The sequence below is a fragment of the Stigmatopora argus genome, chromosome 16 (genome assembly GCF_051989625.1).
Source record: "Stigmatopora argus isolate UIUO_Sarg chromosome 16, RoL_Sarg_1.0, whole genome shotgun sequence".
NCBI classification, from domain to species: Eukaryota; Metazoa; Chordata; class Actinopteri; order Syngnathiformes; family Syngnathidae; genus Stigmatopora; species Stigmatopora argus.
The window spans coordinates 8,742,152-8,763,449 of NC_135402.1; the positions used below are offsets into that span (position 1 = coordinate 8,742,152).

General features: G+C 40.8%; 2 protein-coding genes across 2 annotated transcripts; one reads left to right on the forward strand and one right to left on the reverse strand.

The window, feature by feature from the left end:
- Nucleotides 1–298: 298 nt before the first annotated feature.
- oaz1b (ornithine decarboxylase antizyme 1b) lies at nucleotides 299–3,485 on the reverse strand. Its single transcript, XM_077622621.1, is given in 6 exon segments — nucleotides 299–1,012; nucleotides 1,258–1,343; nucleotides 2,024–2,196; nucleotides 2,267–2,353; nucleotides 2,355–2,412; nucleotides 3,238–3,485. Coding segments are annotated over 6 exon segments (660 nt in total). The 5' UTR covers nucleotides 3,363–3,485; the 3' UTR covers nucleotides 299–881.
- Nucleotides 3,486–4,507: 1,022 nt separating this feature from the next.
- ermp1 (endoplasmic reticulum metallopeptidase 1) lies at nucleotides 4,508–21,190 on the forward strand. The gene is made up of 15 exons (XM_077622624.1): nucleotides 4,508–4,890; nucleotides 7,004–7,308; nucleotides 12,673–12,800; nucleotides 12,871–12,976; nucleotides 13,752–13,898; nucleotides 14,337–14,429; nucleotides 15,862–16,074; nucleotides 17,154–17,374; nucleotides 18,267–18,441; nucleotides 18,525–18,715; nucleotides 18,784–18,936; nucleotides 19,146–19,348; nucleotides 19,423–19,538; nucleotides 19,597–19,760; nucleotides 20,258–21,190. Exons 1-15 carry the CDS (start codon nucleotides 4,628–4,630, stop codon nucleotides 20,429–20,431), a joined length of 2,652 nt encoding a protein of 883 aa, XP_077478750.1. The 5' UTR covers nucleotides 4,508–4,627; the 3' UTR covers nucleotides 20,432–21,190.
- The last annotated feature ends 108 nt before the right edge of the window (nucleotides 21,191–21,298 follow it).

Below are 21,298 nucleotides of genomic sequence, written 5' to 3' on the forward strand. Positions count from 1 at the left end.
ATAAGGGACTTATTTTGTCCTATATTTGTTCCCTAAAATGTCAGAAAATACAAGTTTAATTGGGGAAAAAAAATCTAATTTTGATTTAGCAGTACACCTCATCATTTACTGCAATTGACGTTATGTCAGTTAATAATCAATCCATTGCAGTCAGTGGCAACAAGCACCTTACCGGAATAGTACAGAAACTTAGACTGCAGACTGAATTTTCATGCAGTTGGAAAATGTTTTTTTCCCCCAGTTTGCCGGCCAATTCCCAGCATTTATTTGAATGCCACCTCTATAAAAAAGAAACATATTTGTGAGTTTGTTTTATTATAAGAGAAGCACAATAGGTATACAGAAACACTAAATGCCAAATGAACACAAACAGAATATAGAGAGCAATATTCAGTCCAATCAGATCAGCCCCCCTCACATCAAAATGCCAAAACCTGAAAATAATGCAATTTACATGTCAAATTTAAGCAAAGAAAAAAGCCCTTTGGACATTTCCCTTCCTGCCTTTCACTAAAATGATCCAACTATTAATAAGTACCGATCAACAGGGCTATTAAGATAAATGAAGGTAATGTCGTGCTACTCAAGTGGTCCCCCTGAAATATTCGAACATGATATCCATTTTGTCACTGCAGTACCGTGTGTGTTTATATAATTATGTATATATTTTAAAAACAAATGGTAGAACAAAAAAAACCCTGTTTTTTGTGTGTTGTACATTCAAACAATGGAATGATTCCATGAGTAAACAAAGCAGAGCTACTAACGGACAGCTAACACTAAAGCTGAAGCCAAACTTTCCTTTCTTACCAAAGGGAACTCAGGAGAGAACAAACACAAAAAAAAAAACAAGAAAAGGGGCAGAATGAGAGCCTGAGGGTCTAATCCTCGTCGGAACAGTCCCTGTCAAAATTGTATGCCATGAAGAGAACGTCAGGTCGAGGTGGGACGAGGGCGTGGCCCGGTTTCACGATCTCGAAGCCCAGGAAACTGAACGTACGCACCAGCTTGGCTACAAAAAAACAACAACAAAAAAGGTAAATAGTGCATACACAAACATTTTGATCTTAAAACAGTCTGGTAGTGTATTTACACAATCACAAAAAAATTTAATCCCAGATTACCAATAAAAAAATTTGGGACCGTAAAGCACACTTCAGTAAACAGACTGATTAAAAGCAAAAAAAAAAAATCGTTTTATAAGACAATGTTGAATTTGTTGTTTACAATATGCAGAGGCCAGGTATTTATACGTACCACGATCATCCCGGTTCTTGTAGAAGCAGACAAACACGCTGACTACTTTCAGATGTTCTTCAGCGTATTCCAGCAAAGATACTAAACTGCAGACAAAAGACTTATTTTATACTCAAGCAAAGCACTGACAACACTAAAATGGTGACAATGGGACTAACTACCTTTTTGCCTGGTGACATGCATTTATGTATATGTGATATACAGTAATACCTCATTTATCACGGTTAATAGGTTCCAAGACTTTCCGCAATAGGCGAATACCTTTAATATATAGACTGTGGTTTTTATGGAGTCTTTTTAATATTATTTGGACTTTTAAAACCCTCTCAATACTATTATCGATACTATTACGCAACTCCCGAAGATATACACTGCTCTCTAGTGGACAAGGAAATAATAATTTGCTTGTTTCTCCATTTCATATTTGTATTGTTCCTATACTATCACATGTCGCCAAATGCTCTTTGTTATGATGCTCTTTATATTGGCAAATGTTTTAAAGTCCACTTTCCCAGAACCACTAACGTAACGTAATAGCAATACAAGGACTTTAACCTTGTTACGCCAAAAGTAGTTTAGTATAAATACATTGGAAAAATGTCTGACCGGACACCCACACATTTTGATGTAAAATAAAGCAGCAAAACGACTAATCTCGCAAGAATACGATTTTAATCCTAGGACATTATAATCCATGACTTCACTATACTGCGACTGAAGTATAATAATACTAGGACAAATTGTTTTTCTTAAGCAATGTTCTCACCTCTCCTTGCTGCCTTCGGGCAGCGGGTCGAGAGGGATCTCCACGTAAAGAGCGCTGCTGCTCACGACAGCGTCCCATTGAACTGTCTTGCTGACGGTGGGACGACTTTGGAAGTGAAGTATCCCGGGGCGACCGCTGCCCTCCGGCTCCTCGCTGACGGTCAACTTCAAGTCCTGGCGGGAGGTGCGGGGGACATCTTAGAAGGGGGACTACTTTCGGGGGGGGGGGGGATCAAGACTTTACCGAGTGGAGCAACCGAGCTGCAGGAGCGTGATCCCGTGTGCCATTCCCTCGCCCACCTGGGATCTTCAGGGGTGGGAGAGGGGCATCAGGAGCACCACAGAGGCCCCGGGCCACGGGTACTACTACTACTACAGTGCGTTGACAGACTGCAAGGAGGGCGCAGAAAATCAGGGTTAGTGTTGGGACCAATGTAATTATTTTATGGGTCAACACTTGACACCATCTTGTAATCAATGTAGGAAACTAGAATTGCAGTTTTTTTTTTTTACATAAATGCATTTATATTTTATAAAAAATTATGTGGTGAATTGATCTACCCCGGTTATGACTTTGTTGTTCTACTTGTTTGTTTCAGTCATGTAACTATAAATATACATTATTGCAATATTCTACCCCCTGCGTTCACACATGCGAGGCGAGCTACAGTAACGTCATTACGCAATGTGACGTCATTACGCGAATAGACGTCATAACAAGCAGAGCTTTGTCTTACATAACCTGTCACTTCTCACGAGACTGACGTGGCTCACAACGTTCAATAAATCAAAAGTTAAAAAAAAGTATTTGAAATCTCACCCAATGCCGGGTCCTAGATTTCAAATAATAGTTTAGGAAATGTAAAGCATATGTGGCGGAAGATCGTATTAAATGTGTTAGTGACGCACTTGGGCTAAACAACGAAGGTGTTTTAAAAGCTTTAATCGGGAAACTGAAACGTCGCCATCAAAATAGCGTTGGACGGAAAGGAAAACGCTTGATCTAATCGAAGATGGTAACGAGCATGAAGCTTAAACCATATTCCGCCGTAGATGTTGATTTAACAACCCTTTTCCAACATCAAAATCAGAAGCCTACAAATGATCTCGATTCCCACATTATTTACTGTAAATAAACCTTTAAGGATGACCCCCTCCCCCACTCAGTATTAGCATCCTTAGCTCACGAGAGCTAAAGCCCACTTGCTTACTTACTTCGCAATCATGTCACAAATACCGCTACTTAAATCCGCCATGGTATTGGTGGGCTGTTGTTTTCCTTCCTTTTCTCGAGCAAAGCAATGACTATTTAGGATCCGCTGGAGGTTGGATTTTATCATCCGGCCTCGGGTAGAGACACGAGCGATCGACTGCTGCTTTCCTCCCTCTATGCTAGTTGTGACCGATAAAGAACACAGTAAAGCGAACTTGTTTGCTGGGTGACAAGTCAAAGTGTCTGGCGAGCGTTGACACACTTCCCTTTTAAGATATCCGTTGTCAAAGTAAAGTAAAAACACTTTCTTGTTACTTAAAAAAAACGTAATCTATGCAACAAAAATAATTATAATTAATCCTAAATTATTACGGTTATTATCTTCACTAATCAACACATTTCTTTGGCAAGATTATTACAACATGTCATTGAAATAAGTTTTATTTTTGTAGGGACATAAGCGGATCCCGCTGACGAAACATCGTTGAGTGTTACGCCTCTGATGACGGGATGTAAAATGCTAACGATGCTATTATGTACGTGGGAAATTTCTTCCTTCAATCTTTTAAAGAAATATTTTCAAGAGACAGAAAACGATTTTTTCCCGTCACCAATTTACTGTGTCACAAAATCCTGGCGCATCATGCACGTCTTTTGTTCGAAAAATAGATGTCATTGACAACGAGCGGAAATGCTCGCTCGACTACGTTGCGTGGAAAAGTACTGAACAAAACAAAAGCACAAGACTTCTCTCATATCCTTGTTTTAAAAAATACCCCTCTTGTCATACGCTTATTCTCAACGTAACATAATACTTCACATAATGTAACCCTAATTGCTTTGCGTGTCGTTTTGACTGTTTAGTAAAACAGGAAGGATAATTGAAGCAGATGATATTCTGACAGAACATCACCAGATGTCACTGTTTTGTCTAGTTTCAAACCTTCGTTGATTCATCATTGCTGAATCCCTACTAAATGTATAGTAGTGGTTATTCATATTAAATAGCAGTCCGCCGTCACATATTCAATTATATTTTGATAGTTTGCTGCAGTTTGGATACAGCTGAATTTGAGATTTAGCTCTAAGAGTGACTGTAACTATTACAAATTCAAAACTATCCCGGTTTCTTCCAAACCCAACTACTTTTTTTCCTTCAAAGTAGCCCAATATTTTAATAACACGCCACGAATCTTTCAAAATAGCGCAATCGGCCGGCTTCTGGCAAGTGTTGACGTTGAACTTTTTTTCCCCACCGTAGCCCCGCCCCATTACGTCGTTTGTCCCTCCTCGCATCCCGTCTGCTATCCCGGAAGGAGAAAGGGGGAAAAACTCGAAAAGCAGCGACGCCTGTGAGCGACGCCTGCAACTAATGTGCCGCTGGGTCTTAAAATGGAGAGTGACACCACCGTCCGAAGAATAAAGCCACCATTCGGAACATCGGGCCGCGGCGGCTTCGGGGAGGACAACAATGGCTGGAACAGCGGCAGCGAAATGAAGAGGAAGCCCGACGTCAGCTTGTGCTTGCTCCGAGAAGGGCTGGCAACTTCGCTGGTGTGCCTGTTTCTCGTGCTTTTGTGGGGACTCGTTCACCTATCTCTCCAACAACTCGTCATCGGAAAACCGAGCGGGGAGTTCGATGCAGGCAGAGCCAGGTGATTTACCCTCAAATTGCAGCTTTCATGCCGGCTAACGGTCCGGCTAACCGTGTTTTCCCCACTCAATACACCCGCATCGAAACCACCTGCAAAGTACAATTACCTGCAGCCGTTGCATTATTGAGGAACAACATTAACACATGTTTTGACCAGAACGGGATCCGGAACAAAGTGTTGTGTTGCACTACTGTTAAGTATAATTACAATCAAATTATTTCAATTGATAAAGTGTAGTGTTCACTGTAGTCTTTGCTGAGAGAGGGCATGCAAATTAGAGATCGACCAATACTACAGTGGTACCTCGACATACGATCGTAATCCGTTCCGAGACTGCGATCGTATGTCGAGTTTTTCGTAGGTGAGTAGATTATGTGATACTTTGTGTGGCTCTAAATCATGGGTGTACTAACTACACCCCGTGGGGTGCCTGCTACTCCGTTTTTATTGGCCCGCAGAAAATTATGAAAATATCATTACATATGGCCATCGCAAGAAGCTTGAGTTCAGCCTACATTCTGTTGGAGTTCTCAGCTTTAACACTAGATGGAGCTAATTACTTAAACAATGCCTCTTAGCTCAAGAGTCAAAGCTTGACATGGTAAAACTATTTGGAAAACTAAGTAGAAATTTAGTTGATGATTTTACATACATAAATGGGAATATTAAAAAAAAATAATGCAATGAAATTCCTAAAAATGCACGGTAGGGTGGACGAACACTAAATTAAAATTAATTATTAATTTAAAAAAATCCAGAATGCCATAAAATGTCTTTCGTGAGTGATTTTGTAGCATAGTATCTAATACATGAACCTTTATTGATTATTTTTGCTCAGAGGATAATTCCCATTGTACAGACTCCGGTTTTGTCATTTGAATGTTCTTTTTGTTTTTCAGTAAACCTGCAAAAATTAGAAGCTATCTTTATTTACTGACCAAAGTTTCCTGATTTCAATCAAATAAAAATCAAGACTGTTCCATTTCATTTTGGCAACTCAGGCCGGCTTTGGAGCCATGTGACAAAAGTAGAAATATTTTCTACTTTGAGCCAGAAGGATTAATGTACCTCACTGGCTCTGTGGAGGTCAGGTGGTTACAATTTTCCCTACCTGGATTAGTTGTCGACCCCTATGTAAATATGTATTAATAAACGAATTAAACGCTTAAATCAACTTCTTACATTTTTATATTGCTTTTAACCTATTTTCACTGACATTGAAATCACGAGTGCTTGATAAAAACAAAATTTATTATAAAACATCTCAAAAGAAAGCAAATTATGCTAACAAGCCCCCCATCTAGCATTCACAATGTAACTTCAGTAAGGAGTTCATGAATTCTATTTGCTAATGTACCGATTAGCCACTCATGACTAGTGTAGCCTCGTGTTAATCAATAATTCGCATGATATTTACACAAGAACCATAAAATAACCCCTGCAATAATGTTAAAAACTTCCAGAATTCTGATTTGTTTTTATGAATTCTCGAACCAGAGAGTTTAGGAAATTAATAAATTAAGGCACATTGGCTTAATCTATAACTTGCTGCGTTTTACAGAGTTTAACTTTAGTTAGTCACATGATGAGCACACCTCTTCACATTAACATAAATGCTTGCTTCTTTGTCCTAACCAATATTGATATATATACAGTGGTACCTCGACATACGATCGTAATGCGTTCCGAGACTGAGATCGTATGTCGAGCTTTTCGTGACTCGAGCGAACGTTTCCCATTGAAATGAATTGAAAACAAATTAATTAGTTCCAACCCTCTGAAAAAACACCAAAAACAGGATGTTGGATTTGAAAAAAATTTTATTTCTTCTAATTCGCCATATATTGACAAAGGAATAAATAACGAGTGGTTTAATAGTAATAAAATGTGTTTAATATATGTAAAATTAGACTCATTTCGCGGAGGGGAGAGACAACAAGTCAATCCTCGTAGATATAGTAGTTATACACGAAAGAGATGCGGCAAAAAAAGACAGTGCGCTACAATGATAAACCGTCTCATGTCATGGCCACCTGGCTTGGTCGCATCACGAAATTTTAATCGAATATGACGAGCATGTTGTATCACGAGGTACCACTGTATCTGTGTGCAGGCAGCACCTGGAACGCATCACCAGCGTGGGGCCAAGGCCAGTGGGCAGCCATGAGAACGAGGTGCTGACGGTGGACTACCTGTTGGAGCAGATTGAAAATATCCGTGCCACAACGGCGCAGGGCATGCACCAGCTCAGCGTGGATGTGCAGAGGCCCACCGGCTCCTTCTCCATCGGCTTCCTGGGGGGCTTCACCAGCTTCTATGACCGTGTCACCAACGTTGTCGTGCGCCTTGAGCCCAAAGGTGGCTCGCAGCATTTTATGCTGGCGAACTGCCACTTTGACAGCGTGGCCAACAGTCCAGGTAGAAAAACACTCCTTACACTTTGATTTGTTAAAAAGAGGATTGGAAACCGTCCAATTTTTTTGACTGGGGAGGCTGGTCATGATCGTATAAATAAATACTATATTTTCACGACTATATGGCGCATCGTATCTTTAGCCGCAGTGTCGGTAACGAGTGCTATTTCTGTATTTTAAACACACAAAGGACGCACCGTTTTTTAGAAGCATATATAGTATATATGAATATCGAACCGTAATAGCGCTGGCTACCGGAAGCAGGCCCAGACAATCGCCAGGCCACAATCTTTTCCCAAATAGTAGCTAGCTAGTAGCTAGCGTAACTAGCCCGGGGCTGTGTTCCATGCTTTGCAAGGCTGTGTTGATGCCGATCGCCAGGCCACAATCCATTCGCAAATAGTAGCTAGCTAGTAGCTAGCGTAACTAGCTCGGCGCTGCCTGCCACCCTTCGTCAAGCTGTGCTGATGTCTATGTATACAGGCCACAATCCATTGGGTGTATTGACAAAAGAACTACATATCCCAGCAGTGACTGCGCAGTACTTTTTCTACGGGGAAAATAGTAGAGTCGGGGGCTACTTTCCGTAGTTGTGAGAGATGGTGTATCCTATCGACTGATTTATTTTATTTTATCGTGATAACAATTTTAGTATTGGTCCATATATAAAGCCCACTGGATTATAATGCGCCCTGTCTATTTTGGAGAAAATGTAAGACTTATGTGCGCCTTATAGTCGTGAAAATACGGTAAACTGATTTGATGTCTTAGGCTTTGCGATTCTCAGTTGTCTTCTCTTCAACTTGAGAATGTCTGCCTTTCAATTTCCTAGAATATCTTTCAACTTGAATAACAGGTTTTCAAACTTTAACTTTTCTTTTTAACTGAAAATGTTCTTGTAGCCATCTTTGTAGGGCTTTAAATTTTATGAATAAATGTTAAGTATTTGAACATAGAGAGGTAATTATCAATCGCCCTTTATATATTTATATTTACAGTATTTAAAGAAAACTACTCTTATTTGGGTAAACTATATACTTATATTGTCACAATTTCCTATGCAAAAATATTTTTAATAATTTCCCACAGGCCAATAAAAACTCGGCAACAGGTCACAGTTGGCCCACAGGCTGTACTTTAGACACCGCTATAATAATGGGTGTTACGTGCATCACAAGGAAGCGCGGATAATCTGGCGTATTTGCATTTGATTGGCTAAAATAGTACTGGCGTTAATAAAACGTTAGCTCACACCAACGACGGCCACTTACTGGAAATTCTGGTTTTCATTAAAATGTTCTGCACTGTTTCATGCCAGCAAAATGAAATTCTGTTTGTTCAATTTAGCAAACAATATTCTTTACCACAACCATGCATATGATGGTGTTGTCTGTTCATTTCTCTTAAATTGAACCCCCAAACTTACTTTTAACCTCCAGCAACTCTTCAATATTGGAATGAATCTTGCTTTAACAGTTTTCCCCAACTGCCCAGAAACAGTTTTGGTCTTTTTATTTGGTCTGAACCCCCAGATATGCTGCAAATGTTATCATAACAGTGCCGCAGCTTTGTATTCATACTAGTCAGGTCCCAATGTTTAGAGTCAAAACAAGTAGCCTTTCCATCTGGTGGTGTGAAACTCCTGATGTACTTTGTTATTTCAAGACCTATGATTATTCACACTTGATGAATTTGCATACTGTCTGATCTAGATGTCAATCTTGGTTGCCATTTACTGACCAGTTTGTTGGAAGACGAGTTCTGTGTGATGAAAGAAAAAATATATACATATTTCAAGGAATTTTTGTCCTTGAGTGTTACGACGGCAACTTCCTTCCCCCACTTCAACAAAGCAATGTCCTTCTTACTCAGTACCCTGCACCCACTTCGTTTGCAGAGAATCGCGTTCATTCATTTGTTTGTCGGCGTGTATTGCATGTGTGCTCGCTCATTTGAGGGAGGGAAATCCTTAAGGTGTGGAGCAGGAAGTGGCACAAGGCCTGACAACGCACTGATTTCCTGAGAAAATATTTTCTTGTACACAAGTAAAAATGTTCAACTCCTAAGAAAAAGGATATAACGCTTACAAGGAATTTGTGTCCTTGTGTTGGCATGAAAAACTAATCATTTTTCATGCAACTCCAATGAATGAATTCATGAAGAAATGCAAAAATGAATTGACCAACGAAACATTTCACCAAGACGACGTGATTGTGAACAAAATTCAGTAATTAGAAATAATTTTTTTGTCTAACAGTTTTGTGGATGGGCAAAGTCTGGCCAAATGAAATATTAGTGTTTTACTTTTCATACACTTTGCTGCTAAATTCTCTTGAAGATTTTGATGAAGTACTGCATGGAATGGATCCAAGTACTTTGAATCCTTGAATCATGACATGTGGAACTAAAAACATTTGAAAATTGCAGTACTGGGTTCTTTGTGATATTCACTTTAAAAAAACGGGTTAAAGTTTTTCGTCCCAGCGACAGAAATTCATCAGCAGGAGGGGATAGAAATCAGTATGTACTGTATTTATTCGAGTATAACGCGCAAAATTGCAAGTTGGAGTACACGTTATACTCGAAGTCTTCACTTTTATGACCAAATCCCGGTGAAAAGCTGCTCTCCGCCGGTGAAAAAGTCCGCTCGGCAGCCGGTATAATGGGAGATGTAAAACCTGTCTTTGTCCAACAGATGGCGATAATAATATGGTGAAACCGGTACTCGGACGTTTCGCTGAAATACGTTTCGCCGACGGACGTTTGGCCGACGGACATTTCGCCGAACAGACGTTTTGCCGAAACGGGATTTGCGTGCTTGCCCCGCCCCCGGATCGTGTGTACATGTTTTTCAACCTCGGCCCGCGGGCCATATACGGCCCGTTACAGATAACATTCATTTAGGAATAACAAGGGCATGTATTTCTAAATACAAGTATGTACTACAATGTGCTGCCATTTTTTTTTTACATTTTTTATTTTATCCCTGTGTTTAAAGTAGTAGCCATTTGGAGATCACGCAGAACATTACGTGACAGAAGAAATAGAGAAAATAAAGTAGTAGTAACAGTAAGTACTACTGTAATGAAATTGTAAATCCAGAAATCCTACTCCAGAAAATTTACACCAGCATAGAAAATGTTGAGATTAATCTTTGAATTAAGTTTCTCAGCAAATCATTTTGAATGTATATTTCCTAAAATAATCGGAATTTATTTAAAATTAAACTAGAAGTAAGTGTGTTCCATGGCATTTTCAGGTATTGTTCTCTAAGCCCTCTAGTCTGTCCAAGGCACTTAGAATTTCACATAAGTCTTCTAGTGTTGTTTTTTCTCAGTGTCAGACATCAATCCCCAGCTTTGATGAATTACATTGTGTTTCCAAATGGCTACTACTTTAAATGCAAGGATAAAAATAAAAAATATAAAAATTGGCAGCGCATTGTAGTACGTACTTGTATTTAGAAATATGTCCAGCAGGGGGCAGTACATGCCCTTGTTATTCCTAAATGAATGTTATCTGAAACGGGCCATATATGGCCCGCGGGCCGAGGTTGAAAAAGACGTACCCACACGATCCGGGGGCGGGGCGAGCGCGCGAATCCCGTTTCGGCGAAACGTCCGTTCGGTGAACTGTCCGTCGGCCAAACGTCTTTCGGCGAATCGTCCGGTCACGGGTGAAACCCCTCGGTTACCTTTGCTTTTTCCCTCGCAAAATTTAGTAATGGCACGGTTTAATAAAAAAAAATCATTCAGATGATTCTGTTTCACTTTAATCCCCAAATATAATAATTTATTTAATAGAGTGGCTAGTTTGAAGTCCCATTTCAGTGTTTGGGTGCTGAGGATTAACGCTACTCATTTGAGGGATGTTGACTCTCCTCTAGACAGACACCTAACCGCTAAATCCACAAAGCCGGACCACATGATTAGGCCTTTGGAGCAAAAAAAGAAACATTTTGTCCAAAGAAATCCCAGGCATAGCCGTGCCTTGACACTGACCTGTCTAATCTTTCTGCATCACATGCCCTGTTCTTTGCCTCCTACGGGTTGGGCCCTCCACCTTTTTTTTCACTGTCAGCAACACAATGCAACCGGAGCCGGAGCCCCACCAGTTTAATGCATTCCTAGCGTGTTTTCTCACATAGCCCGCTCCTTTTTATTCCTGTTTTGTTTTTATCACTAGAACTTCCCGTTGATATCGAATGGCGTGTCTTTGTCGTTTCCCAATTGTTGAGATTTCTCAAGGATTATGGTTTTCATTTCTGAGTCCACTTTGGTGCTATTTTGTACCGTACTATATGGTAGAAAAACAATATACAATAATAAAGAGTTACTATATTCTGTTATAACAATTAGCAACAATCCTATTTATTCAGAAGTATCACATATTCTTTCTTGAATTCGTATTCATATTTTTATAATGATTTCAATCAATTGTTCTTTAGGGTCTCCACATTACACAGTAAAGAAAGCTATGCATAATGAAGGACATTTACCAAAGCTATTTTAAAATAACAGAATGCTATGATGAGTCATGATTGATGACTCCACTCAGTAATTTTTTTCATCAACAGTTTGAGCTCTATGTTCTCTCCATGTTCCTTTTTGTAATGTTATTATTATTTTCCTCTAATTTCAATTTCATCTTTTATGACTGCAAAAGGTCTCTCCATTACACGGTAATGAAAGCTATGTATTATGGTAATGAAGGACATTTAGCATAAAATGGTGTAATGCTATGACGTGTGAGTAATTTTTTTTTCACTAACAGTTTGAGCTCCCCATTTTTTATTTACAGTAACGTTTGCAATAGATTTGTTTAATTTATAGGTGTATTATATTACACATTATGGCAATGATCGCTGATGGTGCGGAAGTAGACATGTATAAAGATGAACTTAACTGTTTTAACAATATAAAAAAAATTCTAAAAAGATAAATACTATATATATAAATAAAGAAAAAAAATGTAAAAAATCAAAAAGCTCATCTTTTGTCTAGCCTTGTCAGTGATGCAATATTGGTCGCAATAACTAAATTACAAAAAACAAATACTCTTATGATGGAACCATTTAAAAAAAAAAAAACTGAAACGAAAGCTCCATGCTTGGACACTAGATTTTCCCAAAATTTTATCATCTGTTAAATTTGAAAATTTTAGACAAATATTTATATATTTCTTTGTGAAATTCATTGTATAGTTCTGGGTTTTTAAACTTTAAAGCCTTTCCTAGACGCATTATAGTAATCAATTTACTCTAAAATTATTATTATTTTAAACCAAACAAAGTGCTATTTAGTAACAAATAATGGACTTGTCTGAGCTATGTGACACCAGGCTATTAACATTTTGTCCTTGTCTTCAGGTGCAAGTGACGATGCCGTGAGTTGCGCAGTTATGTTGGAGGTCCTCCACTCGCTGGCCAACCTTTCAACTCCTCTTCGCCATGGTGTAATTTTCCTCTTTAACGGGGCGGAGGAAAATATTTTACAGGTAAAGGTTGTCTGTAAATACTCGCCAGGCTTGAGAAGTTGTCCAAATCTATTTTTTTCTCCTATATTAGGCCAGCCACGGCTTTATCACGCAGCACCCGTGGGCTAAAGAGGTGAGGGCTTTCATTAACCTGGAGGCTGCAGGCGTTGGAGGCAAAGAAGTTGTTTTCCAAACAGGTATGTGACCCATTTGTTGCACTCGGCTAGATAAAAGGGCATTCTAACAGAGAGCCTAAATATAATATAATATAATGTAATATAGTATCCCACTATCACCTCAGGGGAGTACTTTTACTAAATTTGAAAAATTGGAGTTTACTGAAACAAAACATATAGTCCTTTTCATTCTAAAAGGAACGAAAAAAAGTGTAAAACATAGTTTCTATCCCATTTCGCTCTTGGCCAATCAGCTACAGTGGTTGCCGGAATTGATGTAGCGGAAGGTAGGCTATTTCATTCGTCTTGTTTCATTGCTGTTGCCAGCGGTGATTTAGTTGTTAGTTGTATGTTCAGGACTTAGTTCCTTCTTTGACCTAGTTTCAATTTCATATTCCAAATCCTCACACGTTAAAGACAACGAGTCTCCATTACTGTTTTCCACCGTGTCCTACAACCTCGGTTGGATCCTTACATCCCCTTATGTCATTGGTTTGAACTATATGGAGAGGCAAGCTGTTACAAAAAATATTTTTATTTTATAATTTCAGTAGTTGTTGATCCGTCTGTCTTTTTTAAAACTCTCTTTGACAAGATTCTTTCATTCAATTCGTATGTAAAAAGTCGAGAGAGGTGGACATAAATCACAATCACCATATATATCTGGTGATGACGGTTTAACAGTAAACTGTGAACCGCTTCACCCCTACATGCTTGTCATACCCTGTTGGTGTTAACGAATATCGCACCAAGTGACCAAACAAACATAACAGCAATGTGCATTTGGTCACAACAGGCCCAGAGAATCCGTGGCTGGTCCAGGCATACGTGCATGCTGCCAAACACCCATTTGCATCCGTTGTGGGTCAGGAGGTTTTCCAGAGCGGCATCATCCCTTCTGACACGGACTTCCGCATTTACAGGGACTTTGGGAACATCCCAGGTAATGACACTGACTTCCAAACATTGTATTCATAAGGAATCATATCTTGTATCACCTTCCCCAGAATACTGGAATGTTTATACATATTTTATGCATTTTAATCTGTGCTGGGGAAAAAATCCTTATCATTTCATGAATATGGTACAAAGACAAGACATGCATTAATCCCCCGATTATCAAGAATTCACTACTTCGCGATTTTTTTTTCTGCTGTTAATTATTGAAAAAAAACATTTTTTTAAGTTCCTAAAAATGTGAAAATGCACGTTGAAACTCGTAAGTGGAAGCCACTCTTGCTACTACGGCTCTGCACTAAAGAAAAAAAATGCTTTTCTAAAATATGTTAATGTCCCCTTAACTTGATATCCATCTATTATGATTTTTTTTTTATTACAAAAAAAAACTGCTTGTCCATAAGATTTATTTCTTTTTTTGCAGGTATTGACTTGGCTTTCATCGAGAACGGTTTCATCTACCATACAAAGTACGACACGGCAGACCGAATCCTCATAGGTTCCATACAGAGAGCAGGTTTGCAGCAACTCTGAATCAATAACCGCTGAGCTGGCGGTGAGTCTTTGTCACTTATGAGAGTGGGACCGTGTAAAAGCCCCCCACCCCCTTGTGCTTCAAGCTCCTCCTAGTTAAAAGTGATTTGCAAAAATGGAACCCTCAGCCAAAATAATGAAACATTGTATAATAACACAGATGGTCAATCCGACCATTTGGGTCTTAAAGTCGGTCCGCCTAATGCTAGCTTAATACGAATAATCAACTTTAACAAAGCGGAGTAAACTTTATGTTGACTTAATTTTACTAGATAATTTTTTCATACAGTTCAGCACTTTTTTAATCTCCTTATCTGGCATGCACTGAAAGATGCACATATAACATTCTCCAGACTAAAAGCTGCACTCACGACACCATACACAATGAAGAGGTAAAATAAATATGTAAATAAAATGTATATATGGATGTATATGTGGCAATGGCATCAGTGGCAGCCAATGAGTTAAAAAGCACAACTTTGCTGCTGAGCCAATTGTGGCCATGGGAACAATAAGTGCATTATTGTGCGAGGGTGTAGGATTGTGGTGCCTCAAAAAAGAAAAAAAAAAGATTGTCTCCCACAGAGCGCCGTACTCGAGCACCACATCACGGGTGGGCAAAACTATTCAAAGCTGCCATTGTCGGCTTTAACCGAATAATCGTTTTGAGCAATTACTCCCAGCCACTCCCACTTCACTTGATTTGAACATCTACTACCTTTATCGCTACTGACGTGTACTGCCAGCTCTCCAAGATATAATGGAAAGAGAATAGAATGTGAAAATCTTAATAATTGGAAACAGGATATTATTAAGTTTTAACGCCGATTTTAAAATTTTTCGCTCATTTTGAAGTTTATTCTCGCTAGCCTACCATTGTTATTACTATTTGTGCAAAATTATGATTACAGAAGCCATATGCTTTTTTAACTTATTTTCATAGGGTTGATTTTTTTTTCAACCGTAGGCGTGAAAATGAGGATCCTATCATTAAAAATCCTAACATAAAAGAGAAAAACTGAGCTCCGATTACCATCTAAAAATAAAAAAACATCTATCAGACCTATCCTTACAGATCCTTTCCTTGCCAGATTTCCTGGCTAATGTTTTATTTATAGATTTATTTTGCGTTAGGTCAATTTTTAAACGGCCTGGTCCACTTGGCCATTTTAAAAGTTAAATATTTGCCCATTCACTACACATTGCAAAATTTAACTACCGTATATGACGTTTCTATTGTACTAGTGTTTAATGATTCATGACATAACAATACTTCTTTTATAGTGAGGATAGCCATAAAGGTAATTCATAAACTCCTAAACCAGGAAACCTTTGTTAAATACCCCTTTCTTATATTTCATTTTATTTTACACCTTTGCAGAAAATAAGGGTTGAATATTTGTTTTCATGTTTAGGTGACAACATCCTGGCCGTCCTCAAGCACCTGCTCATGTCGGAGGAGCTGGCCGACTCGTCGCAGTATCGCCACGGAAACATGGTGTTCTTCGACGTGCTGGGCGTGACCGTGGTGGCGTACCCAGCTCGCGTTGGCACCATCCTGAACTACATGGTCGCCGTGGCGACTTTCGTCTATCTGGGCAGGAAGGCCTCTCGGCCGGCCAACCGCGGTGGGTTTCAAATTGCATGTGATTGTTAATAATACTGTTGAGGACCTTGGCATGTGATGTGTTGACATGGAAAAGACAGTAAAAGTATGTTACTAGGCTTCAAAGTAGCTATATTAAATAATTTTAAAGTATTTTCCAGTCTATACGCCACCCTATTGTAGTCAAAAATGACTTGTATTGTCAAAAAATGTCAGACAAAACATAGATAAGTCGCACCGGAATATATTAGTCAGATCTTTGGAGGAATATGTACTGTATGTTGTTGCCATTTTTCACCAAGTAGCTCAAACTCAGTGGCTCCTATTACTTCAGCAAGAAAGCGCGATTTCTATTAATTGAATAGGTTCCACTACAGTGCCACTCCTAGTGCTAATATAAGCATCCTTGAGCTTATCAAGCTTTGCAGCACTTCAGCTCAACAATGACCACTTTTGCTCACGGTTATTGGTAATACTCAGCTCACAAACGGTCCCCTTAGCTTAGCTGTAGTTGCTTCCTGCTCTCCAGCTGGGCTCCAGAGACAATTTAAGACTGTTCAGATTTATCTAGCTACTTTGAAAACAGGACAAATACAATTCCAGCCTGCTAATTTCCATTCAACATAAACAATGTTTGCAGGAGCTACTGTGAGAAATAAGCCTAAGAATGCATGAGGAAATTCAATAGTAAAGTACAGGTAAAATAACATAAATTGGAATGAAAACCTTCATAGGATGTTAATTAAATCAAACCATTCCATTCAGCAATTTTTTTGATATTATAATTCAGCTGCTTTCGTTAGATGTAAAAATAGTCAAAACTGTAAGAGCACTAATGTAAGACCAAGGTAAGAGTGCTCTTTCACAGCTAAATGTGGTTAATGTTTACTCCATGTTGGGCCGGTATAACATTTTTATATTTGAATATTATAGAAGTAGCAGGCTTGGCCAAAGTATAAAATCATCCGCACTTCATACTCCAGAAAAAAACGGTATTAACACTTTCAGGACTATTGATGGTAATTGACAATCCATTTGAACCAATGAGACTGGCTACGTAAAGCACTAAATATTTTCATGGATTCTGTCAATGTGCCGCAGGTGGGCAGTACGTTCGGAACTTGGCGTGTGCCACGGGTGTGGCGTTGCTCAGCTGGTTGGCGTCCCTTGTGTCGGTTCTGATTGTGGCCGTGCTGGTGACGTTGCTGGGGCGCTCCATGTTCTGGTACACCCACTTCTACGCTTCTGTGTGTCTGTATGGTTCTGTCGCCACTGGCAAGATGGTGTTGGTGCACACGCTGGCCAAGAACCTCTACTACAGAGTGAGTATCGGTCAACATCCGGTCTGTTTGAACTGGGAGGGCTAGCTTCAATGTCATTGAAATTGGTCTGCAATCTTTTGAAAGAAATGTATCATTTTAAATCAAGGTTGAATATGAAGGATAAGAGGATTTTTTTTTCCCCCAAAAAGTGACCCTAAGGTTAAAACTAGGTCACATGAGTTACTTGGATACCGCATGACAACCAGATCGCGTTGCAGATAACGTTAGTTCTGCCGCAGGGGTGGTTGAACAACAACTCTTGTGATCTGTGTGTTTCTAGACGGCATCTCCTTTGAAGCTTGTGTGCTCTAATTGAAACTATTTTCTACACAGAGCCAAACATTTTTTCTAGTATTTGCTATTTTATTCAAGAGAAACAAAATATGCTCTCGTATGGCCAACCATTTCTAATTTTGCCACAGGCATTTTCTCCTCCTTAAAATGTAACAACAAAAAAGCTAGGCTTATTGTGATTTTTTTATCATGTGGTTTAGAAAATAAAAAGAATGACATTCCAGAATTGGTGTACATTTTGCCTTAAAAAAATATTGAAAAAATAAACCTTGGCTTCTCTAATTTTATTTAACTATTCATAATATTTAATTTAAAAGTCATTCAATAATAATTGATGAACTCTGTGGGGTCAGATGTCATGCTATACACCTGCTGGAAACCCCTCGGTTACCTTTCCTTCGTTCCCAGTGTATTTTTTGTGCTTGCTTTTAAAGGCACTGTTGCAATTGGTTTGCACCAGCACTTTTTATTTATTGCTGTATAGGTTTTATTGTGATAAGGTACTGAATGTAAACAGGTGGATTTACCTGAACTGAATTAAGCACCTTAAACACCACATTTGTGTCCCCCAACAAATGCTTTTGCGCTGTTGTTTCAGGGTGTGCGCTTGGCTGAGTTGGGCGAGCTCTACTTTGACGTGAGCCTGCTGCTGTGGTGCTGCAGCCTGGTGTGGATGACCCAGCGTGGCCTCTGCTCAGCCTACGTGCCCATGCTAATGGTGGCCTTTCCGCTAGCCACCAAGCTGCTGCTTTCCAACGAGTTCAAGAACAGAGGCCAGTGGCGTTTTGGCGTTTGTGTCTACGCCAAACCACTCAGGAGCATCTGTCGTCATTCAGATTTTATGTGATTCATGCAGGCGCGTCGCTCAAGTACAGCGTCCTCTACATGGTGGGCCTGGCCTCGCCCTACCTGCACATCTTGTTTCTCATTTGGGTGGTCTTTGAGATCTTCACGCCCATCATGGGCCGCAGCGGTACCGAAATCCCACCCGAGCTGGTCCTGGCTGCCCTGGTTACCATGGCCACCGTATTCCTCTCTTCATTTTTCGTGAGTGTCCTACCATTTTTTTTCCTAGCAGTTCATTTCGGCATTTGTGAACTCGGTTGTACTCGCAGCTCCACTTCATTTACTTGGTGAAGAGCACCAAATGGATTCTGGCGGGCCTGGGCTCCATCTTTGCCGTTATGTTCCTGCTGGTGTCCTGCGGCTTCCTCTTTCCCTATTCGGGAAATCCAGACAGCCCGCGGCCAAAGAGGGTCTTCTTACAGGTGAGGCAGGGAAACCTGAGCATGTTCAAAATTACACCAAATCTGGTATGCTGTTAAGGTTTTAAATGAGAACGAGATCACACCTGATTGTCAGCCACACCAGCAGGAGACGGTAGAGGTCATGATGTACGCCTGCTGGAAACCTCTCAGTTACCTTTGACATTTTTTAAATCGGCAAATCTTAAACTTTCCTCGTCCTTGTTCTGCAGCACACAACGCGGACCTTCCACGACGCACAGGGCCGCGTGGTGTCACGCGACTCGGGCGTGTGGATCAACAGCTTCGATTACACGGGCATGCAGCACGTGACCCCGCACGTGCCCCAAATCCAGGAGGCGGTGCGTGCCCGGTGCCACGATGATCAGCCCTTCTGCGGCTTCCCCTGGTACCTGCCCGTCAAGTTCCTCAGCAAGTGCGTCGCACGCCGCCATCTGCCCGCCCCCTTCGCTCCCGCCCGCTTATTTTAACTCTGTGCCTCGTCGCCAGTAAGAACTGGTACCTCCCCGCTGCCGACGTCTCCCCGAGCTCGCCGATGGACTTCCGCCTCGTGTCCAGGGAGGAAACCGGCTGGGGCACTCTCAAGATGACCTTCGATGTCAAAGGTAGGTTGCCGGCACGTGCGCTCGGCCGCGCCGAATATTGAAGGAGCGTACCGCGCAGGGCCCAGCCACATGTCGCTGTACTTGATGCCTCACCGCGGCGCCAGTCTCTCCTCGTGGTCCTTTGGAGACGGCACGCCGCACTTTTACCTCAGCGGGGAGTACTTTGTGTTTTACTCTCACGGCCTCAATGCGCCCTCCTGGACCTTCTGGTTCGAGATACAGGTATTAATGGGGTGGGGATTATGCCGAAAATACTTTTTGGAGCATTAAATCATGTTCTTCGATGATACACATACAAAGTAGTTTTCTAGAACGTTCCCATATTGGAGAAATCGCATTTCTCTCTGACAATGGACATGTGTAGGGCTTTGGCTATCCATTATTTGAGTAATCCATCAATCTATCTATCATTAGTTAGTATTTGTTAGTAATCGCATAAGAAACATGTTCCAGAATCATTTAGCTGTAGACAAAGAAACGTGTTAATACAAAAACATTGTGACCATTGGCACCAAGATTGCACTTTCAACAGAGCATTAAATGCCAATACAGAATAAAATACACAAGAAAATCTTCAAACGTTACAGAATTGCGCTCAGACAAAAACCTACAGCCTTATGTGGGTCTTTCACCCCCTATCATTTACAATACAACCAATACAGGCCATACAATGTGTGAATCACAAGTATGAATATTTATGTATATTTTTCTGTCTCCAGCCGCCTAGGGAGTCGTCGGGGTTCCCCGAGGGGTTGATCTCGGTAGCCATCTCTAGCCACTACTTCTTTGGGGCCGACCAGAAGACACCTCAGCTGGAGGAAATCCTCCGGCAATTCCCGCCGTGGGCCTTCCCCTCCTCGTGGGTCAGCACTTACGACTTGTACCGATACTGAGGGTCCTAGTGACCACCCCCCACCCCCAAAGCCCCCCGGAAACACTGTGTCAGCGGCGAGCCGACTCTCCGCTCGGCGCAAGCAAGTTTTGTCTCTCGAGCTCCAATCTTTTGTGCCTTTTTCTCCCCCTCACGCGCTCACACGTTCGCTCCCCTCTCGGCCAGCGCTTGGGAAGTTCGCCACTCCAACAGCTTGTATCCGCGCGGGGTTTACGGTGTCGTATCGGGGGCCGGATAGTAGGGTTTTGTCGGGCTTCAAGACGGTTTGATTTCAGCCAGCGCTTAGTCGCCGATGCTACCTCTCGTCTACTTTCGACTGGAATCGCGCCCCCTCCTTCTTTTCACTTTAGTCCAACCCCTGCTCTAGGGAGAGCCTGGAAGCCCCACAAAGCTGTGAAATCCATGTTTGTATTGTCCTTCCAAAACATCCAGCAATCGCCTTTTATGACACATGGTTGGCACGGAAAGCAAAAAGCTTTCAAAGTAGTTTGAGGACATGGTTACATTTGGAAATTATGGGGTTGAGACAGAACAATTCGTGGATTTTCAAATTGGGGTCACAATTCAAGGTAGGGCTTTTAAGGCAAAATTTTCAAGCCAGCAGAGTAGTGTTTCAACTATGGATATGAAAATTGTAATGAAGTTAAACATGCATTGTGTGTAGGAAGTTTTGCATCAGCCTACAAACGTTAACTACAACACTAACGTTGGACTCAGAACCACAAGAAAAGTTTAAAGATAAATAAACGGTTAGCGCGCATCGTTTCCTATTTATGGCTCGAATGCAGTTGGATATTTTTTTTAAGGGTGACAGACTGCTGTGATGGCCATATCATGTCAAAGTTTTTGACCTGGCACATTGACCCGC

What these genes read in the sequence shown, in the direction of transcription:
- ermp1 (XM_077622624.1), top strand. Translation starts at nt 4,628, where the DNA reads ATGGAGAGTGACACCACCGTCCGAAGAATAAAGCCACCATTCGGAACA. An exon ending in CGGAGGAAAATATTTTACAG is followed by an intron (nt 12,801 to 12,870) that starts GTAAAGGTTGTC and finishes CTCCTATATTAG; the next exon opens with GCCAGCCACGGCTTTATCAC. An exon ending in GGACTTTGGGAACATCCCAG is followed by an intron (nt 13,899 to 14,336) that starts GTAATGACACTG and finishes CTTTTTTTGCAG; the next exon opens with GTATTGACTTGGCTTTCATC.